Here is a 21,389-nt window from a genome sequence, read left to right on the forward strand (position 1 = left end):
CGACACCATAGAGTGGACACGAGAGGACTGAGAAGCCGGTCTACAAACCAATCAATTACAAGTATTGGGAGACGCGGCTCACGTGTGCGATGGCGACAGGATGTAGTTATGTCATGTCTAGTTCTTTAGTGCGCTTGCATAACTGCAGTGTGAAACCAAAACTAACCGGATCAAATATATACAACAAAAACATGAATCAGACCTTCAAGTGTGAAAGGCCCTTACATTTTTTAATTCTTAAAAATGAAAAAAATAAAATGTCCATGATAAGCTGTCATTACATTGTTGCAATTTTTTTTTTCTACCTCTTGCTACACACAAACATCCTGGATTTTTTGTAAATGGGAAATGTAAATGAACTGTATTTATATAGCGTAAATGGGAAACCCATCTATTTTCCCTAATGTTGGGCACAGTGACAATGACGCACACCATAACTAACTTATTCAAAAGGGAACAATAAGCTGAGCTATGTTTTAATAAGCAATAAACAATATGTTAAGTTGGAGAGGGCAGCTGTTTTTATACTCGTTGGTGATGCAGTATCCAAGGCAACCTGGTGTAATCCAGGAATTGTGGCCAAAACTAAAGCCGGTGCCAGTTGCCTGATGCTAGTCTCACCCTGTGGAGAGAGAGATGCCCACTCCCAGGCTCTCTCTCTCTCGCTCTCACACACACTATTCATGCCAGTTGATTTCCCACTGCTGGCAGGACTACTGCAACATCTTTGGTATTGTGGTTTTCTTTAGCTCGCAGCACAGTATTCATTTGTAATGTTCCTTACTGTAATTGTTTGGCTCATACCTGCTGTCATAGAAAACATTGAATTTTATTTTGTTCACTTCCAAAAATTCCTTCTTCAATAGGTGGGTCAGCTTGTTCAACTTAGTTACCAGATGGCTCAGATACAAAAAGAAAAGTATGTTTTCACCTAATAAGCCCCAAGTGGTGGATCTAAATTTTTTCTTCTCATTTTTATGGCTGGAAGATTTGGGTAATGAAGTCATCAGCATGAGGATCATATAATGAGGCTCTTGGTAACGCCACAAACAGAACAGATCTCAGTGGAATATTAATATGCTGGTAGTGTGGTTCAATCAGCACGTAATGAACTAACAAAAATATCTTTCCTGTTTTACCATTCGTCTTTAATGGTACCTGTGTGACCCCAGTACTGAGCATCCAGTTGTAGACAGACCAGTACATGATCTGCAGAACCATAGGTTAACTGTTTTGTATACTGTGAGGGTAAATCACACGTTTTATAACAATAAGATATTATATTGATTCTTTGGACAACGATACAATATTTACTGATATCACAAAGTCTGCCACAATCCAATCTTGATTCAATTCAGGGGCCTGCGACAGATACCAGACAATACATAAGCCCATTTAACACAATCCATTACATTTATATACATTTCCTAGAGATTAACCAATACTATTTTCTCAAGGTCGATACTGATACAGATTATTACTAGTTATTGAAACCAATTTCCAATATTTGGATATATGCATTTGGGGGGACATTAAGTCAACAAACCGAAGCAGAGGGGCAGACAGAGCTGTAGCCGAGCCAAAGTACAACACTTTTTAATTCATTAACTTTATCAGGCAAATAAAACGCTGATACAGATCATTTGCAAACTGCCAAAAAAACGGCCCGATAATCGGTCAGCGTCTATCCCTAATATTTACAAAAAGCAACTAAAATATGATTTAACAATTGTATTACAAAACTCTTCTAGACATTTGAATTAAAAACAAACCACTCTTTAATAAAAACAATATAAAGTGGGAATTTAAAAATAATGGCGCATCTTAAAGATGACGATATGCATCAAAATGTTTACTTTGTATCAATAGTATTGGATCGTTGAGGAGTGAATCATTATATTGATCCAGATCGATGTGTCGTTGCACCCTTAATTAAAGAAATGAACGATTAGTTAACACCTACCTACCTCCTGCTGCTAGAGACTCTTGGCGTTTTTCCACGACATGGTACCCGTTTGACTCAACTCTACTCGCCTTTTTTGGTTTTCCATTACGAAAACAAGTTCCTGGTACCTGCCGACAGGTACTTTATTTAGTCTCACCTCCGTGGAGGTTCCCAGCGAGCTGAGGCGATACCATAAGGTCACGTGAAAACCTGCAGACTCCTGATTGGTCAGAGAGAATCGTCACTAATCACTGCGTCATCATTGCTAGCGACAGTGTCTGTCGCTAGCAATGATGACCTGTGTCCTGAACAAACCCGCCATTTTTAAATAGTTTAGCCAGCCGTGTTAGGTCACGGCAGTTTCCTGTGCCGTCGCTATGACGACAAGCCACACTTGCCACACACGAGGCGGTACTAAATCTGCAATGGAAAAAGGAGGACGGGGCACCTCGGTCGAGGAGAGCCAAGCCGAGCTGGTACTAACAGTGGGTAAGCGCCAAGTAAGGTAAGTAAGCCGAGCTGGCGTGCGCCATCGTGACGTCTAAATGATGTAGATCTTGCCGGTGTGCCCAGATTTATAGCGCGCGAGCAGAGGTCGCGCCCCACTCTTTTTTTCAGCAGTGCACGACAAAGCAGAAACAGGAAGCATGGACGAGCTCCTGGGCAGCCGGATACCAGGACTCTCAGAGTGACTCAGAGTCTCTGGGAAACTTACCGGGTTAGGATGAGTTCTTTTATGGTGAATGAAAGGCTCGATCCCACCAACTAGCTCATCCAATCAAATCCGAGCATTGACGTCAATGTTGCTGCCAGTTCTGCCGTTGTTTACCTTTTTCTTCTTCTTCTAGTCCGTAGAAAGAGCAAAGTCGGTAGCGTTTGCTCATTAGTACCACCGCTGTTCAGGAGAAGACTGCAACTAGTGTCGTGAGCACCTGCGCGGGTAGAAATAGTCCCGGCGATTCTGTGACGTCCCATTTGGACTCGCCAGCTGGGCTGCGGCTACTGTACAAGACCCTTAATGCATGACTGTGTGAGGCATGGAAGCAGATCCTGTATGTAATAATTGCCAAAAAATAACAATTCAGAGGCGTTTGATATTTAGCTTGATATGGCAGTTATCAAATAGTTGGATGTATGGCAACAATACTGTATATCTTTGTTTCTTTTAGTATGGTTTAAGTACAATATTCCATGCTGGCAGACACTCAAAGGGGCTTTACCTGCATCCTCAATAAAGAAATACTGTATAAAGTATTGAGAACTGGTACCTGATCAGTACATGCACTGATTTGCTTAGTTTACAAGCAAATACATATTTCAATATCTCCACAAACAACATTCACATTGTAGTGTTGTATATCTTAGAGCTACTGTAGACTGATATATTCACAGATTTTGTTGCAGTTATGTCGGTATACTGACAAGAAATTGCTGTACAGAAAGGCCAAATATATGGTTAAGGTAATTTAGAAGCAATGTCTTTATATTTTTTCTACTAGAGAACACTGACGAGTTCATTTGATCTTTTCATTAACCTCAAATATCCTGTATCGGCTGCACTGTTTATTCCTTGCTTTTCACAAAAACACATCAAAAAGTACTAACATTCTTACTTGGAGAAGATAGTGTGAACTCTCCTCGCCAGTTTCATATGCCACTAATCATTTGGTGTTATAAAGTGTATGTAAAGACAAAAATACCACCATCCTGCTTCTTTCCCAACTAGATTGCAGTGCGAATGTTTTCATCTTTTTGCACAGATTATTGTTACCCAGCACCTGCAAAGGATTTATGGATGTGCGTGTGCCTCCTGATGATTGCAGGAAAGTGGGCTTTAGAAAATATTTGCTCTCAGCGAGGAAATACTTCAACATTAGTCAACTGAAATTTGCAAAGGCAGAATTGTGAGCCAACAAAGAAAAGGGTGCTTGTTTCACGTGTTTTAACATTCAGTCCTGACAGTTGCAGCAGGGAAATCAAATCGTAATTTCTCCTTGATGTCATGAAATGTCAACAAATGTTTTATAGAATACTAGTGCTTTTTAAACTTTTAAACTGTAGGAATAAAAGAGTAATTTGAAGAGAACAATCAATGTTACAGGTTACTTAAATTCATTGAACTATGAAACATAAATAATGCACAACAATATAACAAGCATTCAATGTATAACATTAAGCTACCTCGAGGGTAGTGGAGCATGTTGTTAAACTCCATCCATCCATTTTCTTTCAAGGGAGGCGGATGCCCTTCCCAGCATGCACTGGGTGAGAGGTGGGGTGCACCCTATGGGCAAGTTTCCAGTTCACCTGGCCTGCATGTTGTTAGACAGTGAGAGGAAACTCGCACAGATATGGCTTGCTTACTCCCTAATTTAAAAGTGAGGGATTACATTAATATTTTACATAGCAGATGGGAAAAAAACACCCATACAGTATGCAAGTTGTTATTCAAAGATAAAATGTAATTACAGAAAAGAACCTCCTCCATCAGGTTCTATCACAAAGGAAGTGCACCTGTGCTCGATGAAAACCTGGGTTTTGTTGCATCGTAGCACTAACAATCAAAGTATAACTTATAAAGATTTCCCGCACTGACATACTACTGACATACAGTACATCCTTTAGCTGCCTCTAATGAGGACACAAGGACAGACCTCAAGCCAATAAAGGAGCATGACAAGAAGTCTCAAAGCACAGGACAGATACAGTATGTACTGTATCCTTTTTTTGCTGCATAATCACAAAGTCCCAGCTTCACACTTGAGACGTCTGCTTTGCCCTAGTTTACAGTATCTGGTGCAGCGAACAGTACTGGGCTTTGAAAAAATTTGAAAACTTTTACTTTAATCTTATTTTAACAAGCCACCGATTTTGTCAAGAAATTGTTTATTTGGGGAGGATGTTCAAATGTGAATGTTCTGATTATTTCATGTCTGAAAATGGGCCATTTCCACCTTGAACTGTAGTGAAACCAGGAGAAAGATAGTAGGGAAGATAATAGAATAGCGGGAGTAAAATAAGTGTCCAAACCAGATGAAGTACTTCTCTGCTAAGTTAAAAAAAAAAAAGAGCTAAAAAATACAGGTTTTATCCGAGTCCTTGAGTTCACAGTTATGTCAGACATAAATGGTGCAACTACAAAATCTACTGGGGGGGGAAAAAAAACACAAATGAGAAAAAAAAGTCAAAAAGGTAGTTTTTGTTTAGCATGTTTTCACCAGTATCTTGTTCAACAACCCACCAAAAAGTGTGTAAAATGTACCATTCAAAAAAAACAATTCCATGCAGGGGAAACATTAGTAATGGATGTTATTTCACTAGTATCCCTGCACTCTGCATATACAGAATGTGGTGATTAGGGGTATCCTTCCCAGCTCAGACAACATAGTGTCATCCATAAAATTCTCAAAAAATCATTAATAAACGCCTTATTTGCCTAAGGGGACAGGAAGGTCAGTGGAATAAGGCCCCGCTCTCTTTTCACAGAAATGAAAAGCTGCACCACGGCAGGCGGCACAGAGCAGAGCTCATTGTGGTAGGTGGCTTCACATCCTGAGCCATTAGTCAACCCGGCCACAGGCGGATTTGTATTCTGGTCATTTAAAACATTGAGTAAACTGTGGCAGAGTAATTCCCCACATATCAGAGTCGACATTAAGCCATGTGCAGATTTTCAATAATGAGTAACGTCCTAATTTTTCCCACGTGATTTAAAAATGGATGGGGAAATATTCAATTATAAGAGTAAATCTGTTCAGCGTGACCCAACTTAACATCGTTTAGACGGGAGAGAATGATGAATGATGGAATTAGATATTTTTCACTTTCCACACCGTATCTTTTGAAAGTAAAGTCACATAAGGCAGAAAGAGTTTAGCGTTGACAGTTAAAAAAAAAATAGAAAACCCTAATCAGTCAAGAAGCCCCCGAGTTATATCTCATGTTGCCAGTCAAATCGCTGCGTCATTGTCAGTGGTTGAATGTAACTAAGTGCATGTATTACTCTAGTACTCTACTTAATTACAAATTTGAGGTACTTGTACTTTTCTTTAGTCATTCATGCCACTTTCTATTTCTACTCCGGTACATTTCAGAGAGAAATATAGTACTTTTTACTCCACTACATTCATCTGTTACAGCTTTAGTTATTAGTTGCTTTACACATTAAGATTTTTCCACACAACGCATAACAAAATACAATGTTTTATTATAAATTAAACTACATAACAATATAACGACCTACAAGTCCAGCTGAAATGATTAGACCATTAAACACTTCATTGATTGACTAGAACTGTTTGGATCATTTCCAGATTCTAAAATATGAGGCTTTTTCGGCATTGAGTACTGTTAATACTTTAAGTACATTTTCCTGATGTTTACATACTTTTACTTAAGTAACATTTTCAATGCAGGATTTTGACTTGTAACATGGTTTTACAGTGTGGTAATAGTACTTTTACTTAAAGCTTTAGTGTGTAACTTTGATATTAATGAACGTCCGTTACATTCAAGCCAAATGAGTTGCTACAAAGCTAATTAAGACTATCAGCTCCACACAACTCTCTCTGGATTTCTAAGTATGGTTGTTGAAAAAACTCTTAAGTGCTGATGGGGTTGGTTCACTGAACATCTGATGTGGTGTGCATATTTAAACACAGGATCCAGTGCCGTTCCAAGGTTTTATTGTTGTCAGTGCAGGGAAAAGGTATACACTGTTGCAGGTGAATAATGAATGGTGGATGGATGGATGGACGATTTTGTATGAACAAATAAAAATGTAAAGAAACTGCCACAGATCTAAATAGCCTTGAACAATCAATCATAACAAATTAGGTTGGATTCAGCTTGACTTACATCAGTAATGCAGCCACAATCTGTACTTGGTTTTTCTCTTAACTTTAAACAGGATTTCACTATGCAATCTAACATAAACCAAACAATATACATCAAACTTTCAGGCATAACATTCAATGTGACCAAATATAAGTGTTCTACAACGAAAAAGTCCATTAGACTCACATCACTCCTCTTGGTTCTGCCTGCTTTGATTGGAGGGAAAAAGAGTGCCACAGGCCTGAAAGGCGGAGTTATACAAGTTTGGAAAGGGGCGTGGTTTCAGTAGTGATTGACAGTCCATGAATGAGGCAGGTCAGGTGGAAACCTGATATTTGACACTATGTTCAGAAGATTGTGACGTCCGGTCACTTCCCCGCGCTGAACTCGAGTGAAGATAATTACGTCTTCTGAAGAGTCCATGTTATTTAAATCCTCCGCATCACGCAAGAAAGACACTGTGGTGTGCCCAGACGCACACATTTCATTTATATGTGGAAATCTGATGTTTTCACATCACAGAGGATGAACATAGGAATTAAGATGTGAGTGGAAAGATTCCCAGTTTTTTTTTTTTCCCCAACAAGTAGTTCAGGCTAGATTTGGTGAGGTTGTGAAAAAAACTATATAAAAATGAAAACATAAATCAAACAGCAAATAAGGCATTATAAATAGTTTTTATGAGGGACTTTTAGCCATATGCCATAACCGTCCAACATCAACCACATAAAGCATAGTCTATATCCATAACTTTCCACTTGAGAGATTGCTCCGGTGCTGCCGGAAATGCCGCTGGATCACGCTCTTTTCGCCCAGATATGAGTCCCCTTCCTCTTCCTTTGTGTTGGCGTTCTAACCTCCGGTGGATTTGTGAGGACTATGGTTAACTGCTCCTCAGATCTCTGCAGGGTAAATCCAGACAGCTAGCTAGACTATCTGTCCAATCTGAGTTTTCTGTTGCTCTGATAAGGCCTCGCTGGCAGTTGACATTCCAATTCATCCTGAAGGTTTAGATGGGGTTAAAGTCAAGGTTTCAAACATCAAGCAAGTGCAACACAAGACCTAGCAAGCCAGGTAATATTATTTAGTAGTCCAACAGTAAGATGACTAGCTTGCATCTGTCTTGCAGCCTTTTATTTTGCGAAGCTGTCGCCGTGACTAAAAGCCAGTCAGAGATTTTCTCTTGCTTGGTCATTTTTTTCTATTCTCTTGCTTTTTCTGTCAGTAATCTCTTCGGTCTCTCTGCCACTGCTCAGCTGGCCGTACAGGCTGCAGAACCTGGTTCTGTTGCCCGCACGGCATTGGTTCTGGCACGACACTGGCGTCCAAAGCTCCTGTGCTAGCGATGTGAACGCCAACACTCCCCCGGTGCTCCGAGCTCCCAGTGCTGGCAGCACGGCTAACTGAGCTGACGGCACCTAAAGTTAGCATCAGTAATCGGTTAGCCTTACATTAACAACTAAAGCTTTTTGTTCATTAGGAAACTCCGTAAATCACCAAGAGTCGAGGCAAAGCAGCCAGAAGACGACAGTGGAAAAACTAGAAAATTTCATTTTCACACAAAATATGATCCAGTTTCACCAAAAGCAGTGGTAGTCCCGTAAAGCTTTACAGCACTGCCAATACACAGAAGCACCATTCTTGCTATTACAAGTTAGTGTAGCATCAAATTCATTTTGAAACATAATATTTTAGGTAAAATAGTTGAGCAATGTTGCTTTAAGCATATGTCAGGTCTGCATGTCTTAGGAGATCATTTGTTCTGTACTTCTGTTTGAAGGGGTTTATAAAGTGGGGCCTGTTTACTTTACAGCAGTAACTTTGATTTTACTGCAAGTATATACAATACCTCTAGAAGATCAAGCTTAATATAGCAGCTCATCTGAGGCAGTTGGGTGAAAGACTCTTTACAGCCTACCTGCTACAGTGGCTGAAAGCATATGGAAGCTGCGGGGAGGGGAAGTGAGATCGATACTCTTTCAGCATAGGCACAATTTCCTTCTAATGTGAAATGATATAAGAGATTACAAAGCTGGAAATGCTGGTGTGTTATGAGCTTCACCTCTCAGCCTCCATCTGCATCTCACCATGTCCAGATGTGATTGCTTCAGCTTATATTAGTTCTATTTATTTGATTTGCAGCACTTTTTCACCACTGGTCATTAAATCCTAGATATTGTTCACATTTTTTTAAATCCCCTGCGCTGCACACAATCAAAGGTCATGAGCACCCAGTGTTTCTCTTGATTATAGCCTTCATTCTAATTGGTGAGCTATTCAAACTGTTGCAGAGATTGGGTATAAGGTCAAATGCATTTCAGGCAGCAGTATGGAAATGTGTGGGCTGATGGAGGAAGGCAAACTATTATTAATTTCATTTTTGGCTGTGTCTCAGCTAGCACGTGCCCCACTGAGCTTGCACAGCAGCATCACTGTCAAATCCGTTAGATTACAAAGTAGGGACTGTCAGTAAGGCAGCAGTACTCTTAATGACAAGCTGGTACATTTAAAAACAAATGAAAGAGCTGCAGGTGTTTTACAGAGTGCTGTGTGTATATGCTATAATCCAACTCTGTGTAGAACATTTTGGGAAACGGTTGCCAGCCGTTTGTGAAATGAGCTCAGATTAAATTAGATTACAGTATTCACCACTTTATAATAAATTGAATTTCTATAGCGCTTTTCATAGACTCAAAATCGCTTTACAGGGGAGGTAGAGTACAAAAACCAAACAAGATTCAGGCACAGATGGAAAGGGGAGGGGCGTGGGGCTATGGATAAGCACAGGTGAAGAGATGGGTCTTGAGGTGGGACTGGAAGATGGTGAGGGACTCAGAGGTGCAGATCTCTTGGGGGAGGGAGTTCCAGAGCATGGGAGCTGCCCTGGAGAATGCTCTGTCCCCAAAACTGCAGAGGTTGGATTTTTGGATGGAGATGAGACCAGCTGAGGTGGATGTGAGGGACCATGAGGGTTGGTACGGGGAGAGGAGGTCAGTGAGGTATGAGGGGGCCAGATGGTGGAGGGCTTTGTAGGTGAGGACCAGGATTTTGTAGGTGATCCGGTGGGAGGTAAGCAAACAATACCTTATGCAAACATGAGTAAATAAAAAAAGCATACTATTGCTACTATCAGTGCAGTTATATTAACAGGGCTGTTTGTCTGACTGTAAGTTAGAGATGGAGATAAGAATTGAATGACAGATAAATGATGGCTTAATTGAGGGAATTACTGTAATTGTTGGAATTGTTGGGGCTTTGTAAATTATAGAGTGTGGTCTAGACCTACTCTATCTGTAAAGTGTCTCGAGATAACTCTTGTTATGATTTGATACTATAAATAAAATTGAATTGAAATAAAATTGAATTGAATTAATGCAAGATTAGGATATTGGCAAATTTATATATTCTTTTCCTTTTGTTTTTAAATGTTCCAAATCACTTTTTTGGGGGCCATACTGATATTTCTTGGGGCATTTTTGCTCTTTGCCCCTAATCATTTCTGACACTAATTCAGCTGTAGTTTTGTTTTACCTTTCCATAGCACAGTAATTCATGGTATTTGACATAAGTAGCTTCTGTGCTAACTGGCAGGCCCACACACTGGCGATATATAAAGCACACATTACCTTTTACCCTAAAGTGTGTCTGCATCAACTACACCTGGATGTGTGTTGAGAATGTACATTTACTTCTGAGAAATGTATGCGACCAACATGTATTGGCTTTTCACTGTTTCACCATGGGAGCTGACACACCTGAGGGTATACCACCTGCAAAGTGGTCTCCATCAGTTAAAACAGCAGTCTAGTGGAGGGTTTCATTTTGACTTGACATCATGCTTCCTGACTGACTGAGATACTGTTTACTTAATATAGACATCATGCATTCCTAACAACCATTATCTGGTATCTTGGTTAGTAGCGTTTCAGGTCAAGGATTTAACACATGCCAGATTACATTATGGGTGGGCTTTACAGCATTTTTCATATGTATTTATGTACCTGGAGCCGGTTAGCTTAGCTTACCATAAAGAGTGTTATGCCAAAAACACAAGCTGCAAAGCGCCGTGAAGCGTAGATTCGTACGTGAGCGCGTGCCTGGCTCTCCATACCAGATGTGCATTCCTCTGCAGCGGTTACAAAGCGATGCTTCTCCTCTCAACTCAACAGAACGGCTCTCTTTTCTCTCCCTCTCTCCCCATGAGTGTTTGCATGTGTGTGTGTGTCCGTCCGTCCGTCTCCCTCGGTGTGCTTGATTGCCTGTCTAGCTCTGCACAGCTGAGAAGCCAAAATCACCATAAACCTGGGTGTTTTATTTTGTAAAAGTATCCAACAGCGCTGGGGCCTTCCTGTACTTGATTACCTACCTGGCTTGATACATTCACTCGTGGTTCGCGAAAGAAATAGTGGAAACGATCACTGCAGCACGCAGGCGGGCGCGGCCGCTCCACTCCCGATCGCAGCCTGTGTGGCCAGACAGATTGGATAACATGGGCGCCGAAATGAAAATAGCTCCGCTTCACAGCACTTCTGCATCCTGTGTGTTTTTGGCTTTAGTGGAAATAGCTAGCCTGGTTCTGTCCAAAGGTATCAAAATAAGCCTAACCCTAGCACCTTACCCTAACCCTAAAGAGGACTAATTTACGAAATTAGCAAAGCAGTTAAAATTTGTCTTTGACTTGGCTTACACAGGTGCACATAGTCTAAAAACATATGTAGCAAAAATATACGCCTAGCATTAAAATTTAAATATATGAAAAGCATTAATTATATCTTATTTTATTAATCTATACAAAAATGCCATGACAAAGACTGGAGTCCCCATTTGTTGCCTGGCATGCTAAGCTAATTGGCTGCTAGCTGTAGCTTCCTATTTACAGACATGACAGTTTGGTATCAAACTCTCAGCAAGAAAGTGAATAAGTGTATTTTCCAAAATGACAAACTATTCATTTAATGTAATAAGAAAACAAGCCCAATTGGAATTACTGATTTTAGACTAGATAATCTTCAGAAAATTAAACAAAAGGCAGATTAGCTTAAATACTAAAACATGAGTTTTTGTACATGCATCACTGAGGTCAAAGTAAAGAAACTACAGTAACTACTTTAAATACTGTAAGTGTATGTCATTGTGTTGGTAATGCAGTAATTTTTAGATGCAAGCATACGTGTGAAAATGTTAAACTCAGCAAAAAAAGAAACGCCCCTGCCTAGGCTCAGTACATCCGAATATCACACCTGCGGGACAGATACTGGATGGCAACAACTGCAAGAACTGGCCAGTCTGGATGCAGCTGCACCAGATACTGAGGGCTACTTTTGATTTTTACACCCCCCTCCCCCTTTTGCTCAGGGACACATTATTCCATTTCCGTTATATGTTCTGTATTTTGTAAACACATTCATGGTCCCCAGAGGATGAAACATACTGACTTTGGTGATCACCTGACTTTTCCTCGTGCCTCCAGCAGGTCAGTTTTCTTATTCATTGAAATATCTAAAAATCTACTCGATGGATTGGTACCAAATGTTGTGCAGACACTCATGGTTCCCAGATGATATATCCTACTGACTTCCTATCCTCTGTCTTTTCCTCCAACGCCACCATGACTTTCACTTTTGTGAAATGTTTTTATGACTTTTGAAAGTATATCCATAACATTTGCTACACATACGTATGCCTCCTTCAAGATGAATTAAAATATCTTTGGTGATCCCTTAACTTTTCATATCGAACCCATCAAGTCAAATTTTCAGTTTGTCCAATACTTTGGTCTATGACCAAACATCTCCAAACATAATGTTTGCTCCCAGTGGGAGGCTGAGCAGACAGGGAGAGTTTGGTGTCAGCACAATGGTGAGTTAAGTAAATTACTGAGAGGAGCCAGGTGAGGTCTGTGCTCGACATACGGGCCGGTGAAATGAGAAACGCTCCCGCTGGTGAAAGTGATGAATGATAGATGGCGCACAGCAATGTGTTGCTGAAACACATAATCCTTCTATTCAGTGTCATTTAAAAAGAAAATCAATACAGGTGAAGCTACTCCTTTTAGCTGAGGACACAGAACAGCACTATTGATGTTTTTGAAATGACATGGCATCAAATGGTACAGCGCTATACATCCACTTACATGTCTTTTGATTTTCCCTTTTAGGAATACCAAATAGACATCATCTTCGCCCAGACGTGGACAGACAGTCGTCTCAGATACAACAGCACAATGAAAAAATTGACTTTGAACAGCAATATGGTTGGACTTATTTGGCTACCAGATACCATCTTCAGAAACTCCAAGAGTGCAGATTCCCACTGGATTACAGTGCCTAACCAGCTGCTCAGAATATGGAACGATGGGAAGATACTTTACACCTTAAGGTAAACACAGAAAGGTTTTTATTTGGCCCCTTTATTGCTGGTAAAGTAAACCTAAGATAATTGTTTAGAATGGAGGACTTCAGGGATTTAGTGAAGAAATACAATACAAAGTCAAAGCTTATGCAGAATTTATGTTCATGAATATATTCATGTTAAACATTAATGACTAGCACTACAGCTATAACCCAATTATTACACAACTTATAAGGTAGAGTATGCCTGATTGTTTGCATGTCTGCATATGTTGGAATGGACAGAAAAATGTCTGTCTTTGTCGTTTATTTTATGACTGGACACAGAATATTTGGGGAGAATAGTCTGGATACATTTTGTAATATTCCAAATCAGTAGCTGAATAAACTGGAAGGAAGTTAGTAAGGCATTAATATATACCTCATACAGTTTTTTTTTTTTTTTTTTACATGCACCTCATTGTATTTAGTGCGGGAGCTCTGATGTTATAGGCTTGGCGCGGTATCCAGTGTTTCACGGTGGTCGGGCATACATTACATGCATTACTTTTTAGAAATAAAACCAAATGAGTTAATTTTTCATGTTATCAGCACCCACTTCAATGTGTGTATCAAAGTCGGATGATGGACGCTACAATTATAAACTAAGTGTCTGCTCTGTTTTAGGGATGCACCGAATGTTTGGCCCCCCAAATTATTCAGCCGAAAATAGCTGACTTATTAAAAGTGAAAAGACCAAATACATTTTACTTAACAATTACGTTTTTAATGACGTGATCAAATAGCAACCAGCGTAGAGTGAGAGGCGCGCACGATTTATAAATGCAGCAAACATGTCGGCAGTGTGTATTCACGGATGAGATCCACCGGGGTCGGGAAGCGGCAGTATTAACGGATGAAGCCACCGTGTCTTGAGAAGATGGTTTTATCGTTCACGGTTAAACTCACTTTGCATCGTCTTTGCCATCTTTTTCCTCACACAGCAGCACTCGTGGCCTTCACTACTCTCAATCCCCGCTCCACACACTCCCTGACGTCAGTCAACGCACCTTGCCATTCTCGCTTTAACTTATGCTACTCTCGTAATGAGGAACCGACTTGCATGCGAAAAAGCAGAGAAGCTACTTTTCATAAAGACAAACCTGCCATTTTTCCTGAAGAAGTAGGCTTATGTCTAGGCTTATGGGGATTTCGAAAAGTAGGTAATAAATATTTAAAGAAACTTTAAATTGAGAACAGAATTTGGTGTGGTGGTAGCATCCCGTCCCCTGAAATATCTCAACTATTGGTAGATTGTCAATAAATTATAATATAGACATTCATGGTCCCAAGAGGATGAATCTTACAGACTTTCCTCTAGCTTCAGTATAAAGTTCATATTCATGGTTTTAAGTAAACGCTCAAAAACTATTGTATAGATTGCCATTTGGTAAAGAACAATATCTTGGTAAAAATAGCGTGGGATGTTTTTGGGTGAAAACGTCCCAGCTTTGATTTTGGTGTTTGTGATGTATCTTGTTGAAGAATTACATTAATTTGTCAACAATCCTTCCACTTATCTATTCTAACTGGATTTTTAGCATGAAATGTGTTTAAACTGGAATATTATCAATATTATCAGCTGCTGGACTGAGCATACACAGTAATGGGAGAACTCCTAGGACATAGATAACATATAGATAGCTTTCTGTTTATTAATAGGGCTGCAACAACAATTATTTTAATTATTCTTTAATCTGCCAATACTTCTCAGTTAATCGTCAAATTATTTTCTAAAAAATCCTCACCCCAGTTTTCTAAAGCTTTAGATATTCAGTTCACAATTATATAAATCACAGATAAGCAGCAAATCCTCACATTTCAGAAGCTGGTGCCAGTCATGAAAAAATTTAATAAATTATCAAAATAGTTGTTTCAGGTCTATTAGTTTTCCTAAGTCCCAGTTTGCACAAAATGCTAAAATACTTTTAAGTCATGTAAACTAACTGTAAAACCCTCAGCTATAAAGATGATTTAGTACATAGTTTTTACTATACAGTATGGAATTGGGACACAGTGACAGGCTAGTATGGTCTGGAGGAATTTTGGGACTTCCAAGTTCCTGAATATTTACTTATAGCATATAGTGATTTATGTAGCCTATTATCTGAAAGCTGCATCAACATTTTTAATATGATTCTTTTAATTACATCCCTGAATCACCATCTTCTCTGTGCACTGTGAGCATTTAGACTTTCCATTGGGAATATATGAGGTCTATCAGTCAGTCAGTCAGTTTATTTTTTAGCAGACTTTAGCAGTCTTACTAAGAAATGTATGCAAAACAATTCATGATGCAAACATTTCCTAAAAGGAGCAGCGCAAAAGCATTTAGCTCCTGTCATTACCAACTGTAAGTGCAAATTGCCTGCTTGAGCTTTAGGACCAATTTACTAAAGCAGCCACCCTAGTGCCCTAAAGCACTCTTTGTAATTGGACCACTCGACATTAATATAAACTGCTCCTTCATAATATCATCTCTGGACTGCCCTCAATCTTTTTGACACTGTCCTTATGTTTGACACAGGGGGGAAGCGAGACACCGCCATTCAACTCGAAATAGTCATATAACCATTCCAATGACTCCAAAGTTGTTCAGTTAAGGTAAATTAATAATAATACTTATACTTATTTTCGGACACGCTGTTGGATGCTGTCATCTCCTACTTCAATGCCTAACAAATCTCTCTCTCTCTCTCTCCCTGACCCTGTCTTTCACTGGTTGAGTCCTGAAAATATTGTAAACAAATTAACTTAACTAATTCCACTGGTGGGACTGTTGAGCTCTGTTTCAGACTGATAGCTCCGGTTCAGGCTGGTCCTCATCCTCAACACGGGCCTTTTTCAGTCGCGGAAAATACTGTTCAATACTCATTTGGATTGAAGCAGCAAACATTCAGTGTAAGAGTAAAAAATGACATAACATTATTTATAATATGTGTGTTTGTTTCACAGCTGCTACATAGTGTTTTGACCTCGACAACCCAACTGCATTTTACCGCAAACTTGCGACTAGTTAACTTTCTAAAGCGGGTGCAATTGCTTATTTATAAGAGTCGGGTCGGAGATTGTGTGATTGTGTAAAGCTGCCGACACACCAACCAGACAGCCGGCCGTCAGCAGTAAAGCCAGTTGGACTGATCCGTCTCCTCGAGTTGGTCAAAAAAATGCCTCGGAACACACCGAAGAGACAAGACTTAATACGTCTCCATAACAGCAGGCGGTGCTAATCTGTATTGTTGCCCAAAAAATGAAACCAGCAGCTGATTGGACGAACGCGTCACGTGGGTCTGGTTTCTCCAGAAATTCAAAGACAGACGGTCATGGCGGCTGGTTCAGAATACGATCTCATATTGTACTAAAATAGTTCACTGAAACATTTTTCTGAAAACATTTGAAGAGAGAAATAGGCTGCGCAGTTGCTGAATCTGTCTTCATTTCAGATCAAGGTCAGTTTAAAAGATTTTCATCAGATTTTGAGAGACTCTAGCCATTTCCGGGTTAGCACTCCACCAATCGGATGGGTCATTTGAGTCCGACTGCCAGCAGCGCCTGCTCTGCCGATTATACATGTAAAATCAGCCAAAATGAACGCCGACAGCCCCTCGGACGGATGACGGCACGGAACACACCGAACAGACTCGAGTCACTGACCTCGCCAGACTGTCTAACGGCCGATTATCAGCTCTATGTGTCCGGGCATTAAAAGGTGTTCACGAGATAGATAAAAACCTTTCGTGAATTTGTGAATTTCGCCACCCGTCTTCTCCTTTATGGAGACAGACGCAGTGGGCTCGATGGTGTTTTAAGGCTCCAACGTCGCCTTACAGGCAGCTTACCCTCACCTTAAAGGAACACGCCGACTTATTGGGAATGTAGCTTATTAACCGTAACCCCCAGAGTAAGACAAGTCGATACATACCCTTCTCATCTCCGTGCGTGCTGTAACGCTGCCTGATGGTTCCAGCATTAGCTTAGCCCAGCACAGATCCTGCAGGTAACTGGTTCCAACTAGCCTACTGCTCCCAATTGTGACAAAAGTGACCAAATAACGCCAACATGTTCCTATTTACATTCCGCCTGAGAATATAGTTCCCAGTTTATTTACAGTTAGAAGATGGCTGTGTCTCATGTTACGTTGTTTTTTGTACACGCTGTGACTCTATAAATCACAACATGTAAATAGGAACATGTTGGCGTTATTTTGTCACTTATTGGGAGCAGTAGGATTACTGGAACCATTCACCTGCATGTTCTGTGCTGGCCTGATGATGCTGGAGCCGTCAGACAGCGTTACTGCACACACGGAGATGAGAAGGGTATGTATCGACTTGTCTAACTCTGGGGGTTACGGTGAATAAGCTAAATTCCCAACAAGTTGGCGTTTTCCTTTAACCCTAACTATAACCATTGCCGCCATGCCTGGAAGATGACGTTGGGGGCTAAAAACACCAAACACTGCACAGTGGGAGGAGCTGTGTGGGTGTGTGTGAGCGAGACAAGTGATGAAGGAAAATACAGAAGAACGTGTTTTAAATAACGTTTTAAAAAATAAAATGAATATCGAAACGCAATGTGTGGCGGCCAGTGTTGATAGTGAGGCTTACCGTGACACATTAGTCTATGTGTGAGAACACTGAGCTTACAAAGTGCTTTAACAGAAGAAACAAACAAAACATAGACAGCACATCAGTACACATACCTATACATACACAACAAAGATGGGGCAGCTCTAAAGGACAGAAAAAAAAATTCAGTAATAATAGCCAGTATATTGACGAGTACTATCAGTTCTGTCAGACTACTCTGATGAACTAAGCCTCTTACTCCTAATCACCTAGCACAAAAGGAAATATCTATGCAAATGTAATTAAAAGTAGGGCAACTAATTTCTTTAATCTATCAGACTACCTCCTATAAATGTGGTTTAAAGTAAAGTAGCTCATTCTGTCAGCTATGAAATATCTATCAGTATGGACTTTTACCTCATACATGTGGTAAAAAGTATGGTAGCTTGTCCTGTCAGGCAGAAAATGCTTTCAGATTGGCCTACATCCTCTATAAATAGAGTTAAAAGTAGAGTAGCTCATTCTGTCAGGTAGGAAATATCTATCAGTATGGACTACTACCTCTTATACATGTGGTTAAAGTAGGGTAGCTATTTTGTCAGGCAGGAAATATCCATCAGAATGTGGTTATAAATAGAGTACCTCATACTGAGCACCCAACACACAGACATTTATCACTTGACTTTTATTATCTCACGAGATCACTCATTTCCTCAAGAAAATGTAACCTATTTCTTTTCATTTTTTTGCATTTCAAGCAAATTTAATTTTAATTTCCATTTGCTGGGACAGATTTTAGGCAGTAATGTGCCCATCTGAGACAAATGTCCCACTGCACCTGAGTAGAATAATAGTGGTCAGACATTTCTCAACAGAAGATAGAAGACTAAGAGTGCTGGTTCAAAATATTTAATAAAATCTACCATTTACAGGGATCAAAATTACCATCATACTGTCAATTTCATGTGAGACACGTTAAATGTAGCAGTGGACCTAAATGCATGTATAATTAAGTACTGGAATCCTTAGAAGCACCAATAAATCTTATTTCTATACATTTTCAGAATTTGTATTTATACCATTGATTTTAGGCTATGCAGTAGTCTTCAACATTGCCTGTTATAAAAAATAAATCTGACTTAGTAAGTCCATTACACCTTATCTACATTATCAGAAAATATATTTTAAAACAAAAACAATGTTGAAGTATTCTTTCAGATTAAAAGGTTTTACCAGGTAAAAAGAATTTCCCCTTGGGCACCCGGATAGCTCAGTAGGTAGAGCAGGCGCCCATATATAGAGGTTTACTTCTCGACGCAGCGGGCCCGGGTTTAACTCTGACCTGCGGCCCTTTGTTACATGTCATTCCCCCCTCTCTCTCCCCTTTCATGTCTTCTGCTGTCCTATCAAAATAAAGGCTGAAAATTCCCAAAAAATTCTCTTAAAAAAAAAATAAAAATATGTACCTTCACCCAAACAGCTGACACCCTTGCATATGGATGAGTGGAGACAGGCTCAGACATACACATCGAGGACCGCTGTGGACCGGTACAGCTCTGCAGCTGTCCATGGACACAGAGCGCGGAAAGTATGTCTGAGCCTCCCGGACGGCCCTCCTTTGACTGCTTGTCGGTTAACGAGGGTCGGCTACCGGTCAGAAAAAAAAACCTCAATAAGCATCCATGTTAAAAATTTATATCAGTCTCTAAAACAGTGTTGGGGAAATGTAAATAATTTAAGCAGAGCTAGTACATTTCCGCAAGAACAGAAAAGTTTCTAAGAGCTAGTAAAGTCACAAACAAACTAGATCCTCATGCAGCCCTATTGATACTGACTTTTTGGGAGCGTGCAAACTTTGAGGAGTAATATCCGTTGATGGCATGAGAGAAAGACAATGAAATGTCATTTGGTATTAATTGTGCATTGGCTTGGCCGCAGTAAACAGAGATGACATTTTGTGATATCCATGCCTCTCCCACATGCATTGCATTGTCCCTATTCCATGCTTTAATGAGGTTTAAAGATCACACCAGAATTACAGTCCAAAGATTTTTTTCTCCACTTTCTTCTTTTTTCTGTCGTATGTGTCCGTAACATGTACTTCTTCACTTATTTTGGATTTTATCTCACACTTTCTGTATGGGATAAAACCATTTTGTTAAAAAATGCAACCCGCCTTTTACCACCAGAACTCTGCTTTTATCATACTTTCTTTCATGTCGTCGTGGCTGTTTTCTCAGTCAGGTGGTTTGTATTGTATATTCTGGATTTATTAAAGCATGCAGGCTGATGTGTGAAACCAGCCAGTCTATTTCATCATGCTTAAAGAGGTCAAGGAACTCTTAATGCTTCCTGTATCCTCTGTTCCCATTCAGATAAGAAATGTAACTTGCATTCTTTAACTGGTTTATAATTGAAGGTCAACAACACACTGGCTGCATAATTACATCCACAGGTTTGTCTAGTCTTTAGGGGACAGCTGGCCTTTAGCTACAGACGATACACATGATAATTGCAGTGGGCAGTTTTCTAAGAGTTTTGTTGATACATCATCATCCTTTAGTTACACATGGTAGCAGAGCAGTTTGAAGAATTAAGCTATACAATGTCACATTGTCTCCCCACACCAATGCTTAGGGCGCTTTCACACCTATAGTTCGGTAGACTTGGTGCAATTCGGGGGGTGAAGTTGCAACATTGTTGCATTTTTTCTTTGGTTCGGTTTTCCTGAGTTGACTGAACTAGTTGATAACGAGCGTCGTGACACAGGTTATGCGGGACCGCGGTTGTTAAGGTTAGTGAAGCCGGATAACTGAAAGAGATCCAGGGCACGTTGATCTGGATTCGTAGTACAGGCCTCAGGGTTGGTTTTAAACCAACCAAACACCTCAGGTGTGGAGGTGACTTCAGTCCTAGTCCACAGAGTGAGTAGAACGAGTGTCTTTTATGAGTTTTGTGAATTACAGGCCACTGAAGGCTGTCAAAGGCCTGTCCATACTGAAATTACCTGGTTGCCAATGGAGGCCAATAAAAGTCATGAATAAGGACAGCTCTTAATCAAGCATAACACACAAGAACAGTTCTTTTCCACACGCCCGCAGCGGGTAGCTATGGGACTTTCCTTTCCTTATCTGTACACAGGCGTTGAATCCGTCATTCAGGTGGCTGCAACCCTCCTGCTGCTCCGTTCTCTCTTTTCAATCCCCCGGTCTCTCTGCCACACCTGTCTTCCATCAGTTCATAATAATTAGTTCTCCACACCTGTCTTTACTCAGCCCATCAGTCCAGGCCGTGCTGTGTTAAAGTCAAAGGGAGGGGGCGTGGTCTTGCCATAGTAAACAGTTCATTCATGATTAGCAGAGTTACACATGCAGTAGACTATAAAAACACACGGGCACAGCAAATAGGATTAAAATAAACATGCAAACGCCAAAACCCATAAAAACACACATGCAATTAGTTAATAAAACCACACCAGCACGGCAATTCACATGCAACAATAAAATCAGTGGCACACAGGGGTATTACTATATATTGACATTCTTCACCTTTGACATATACATTATACTAGGGCTGCAAGTAACAATTATTTTTCTGATTGATCAATTAACTGTTTGGGTCGTACAATAGAATGTCTGCAAATAGTAAAAA

The 21,389-nt window shown here is 40.1% G+C and overlaps 1 protein-coding gene across 3 annotated transcripts in view; it reads left to right on the top strand.

Annotated features, from left to right (window-relative positions):
- gabrg3 (gamma-aminobutyric acid type A receptor subunit gamma3) overlaps positions 1-21,389 on the top strand; it is a 77,485-nt gene that overhangs the window by 31,967 nt on the left and 24,129 nt on the right. For all 3 annotated transcript variants that reach the window (XR_003693416.1, XM_028588150.1, XM_028588149.1), the window contains exon 4: positions 12,939-13,159. Coding sequence is in view for 2 of the 3 variants with exons in the window: in XM_028588150.1 (XP_028443951.1) it covers positions 12,939-13,159 (221 nt within the window). In the remaining variant the exon portion in view is untranslated. The remainder of the gene's footprint in view (positions 1-12,938; positions 13,160-21,389) is intronic.

This window comes from Perca flavescens, chromosome 9, assembly GCF_004354835.1.
Source record: "Perca flavescens isolate YP-PL-M2 chromosome 9, PFLA_1.0, whole genome shotgun sequence".
NCBI classification, from domain to species: Eukaryota; Metazoa; Chordata; class Actinopteri; order Perciformes; family Percidae; genus Perca; species Perca flavescens.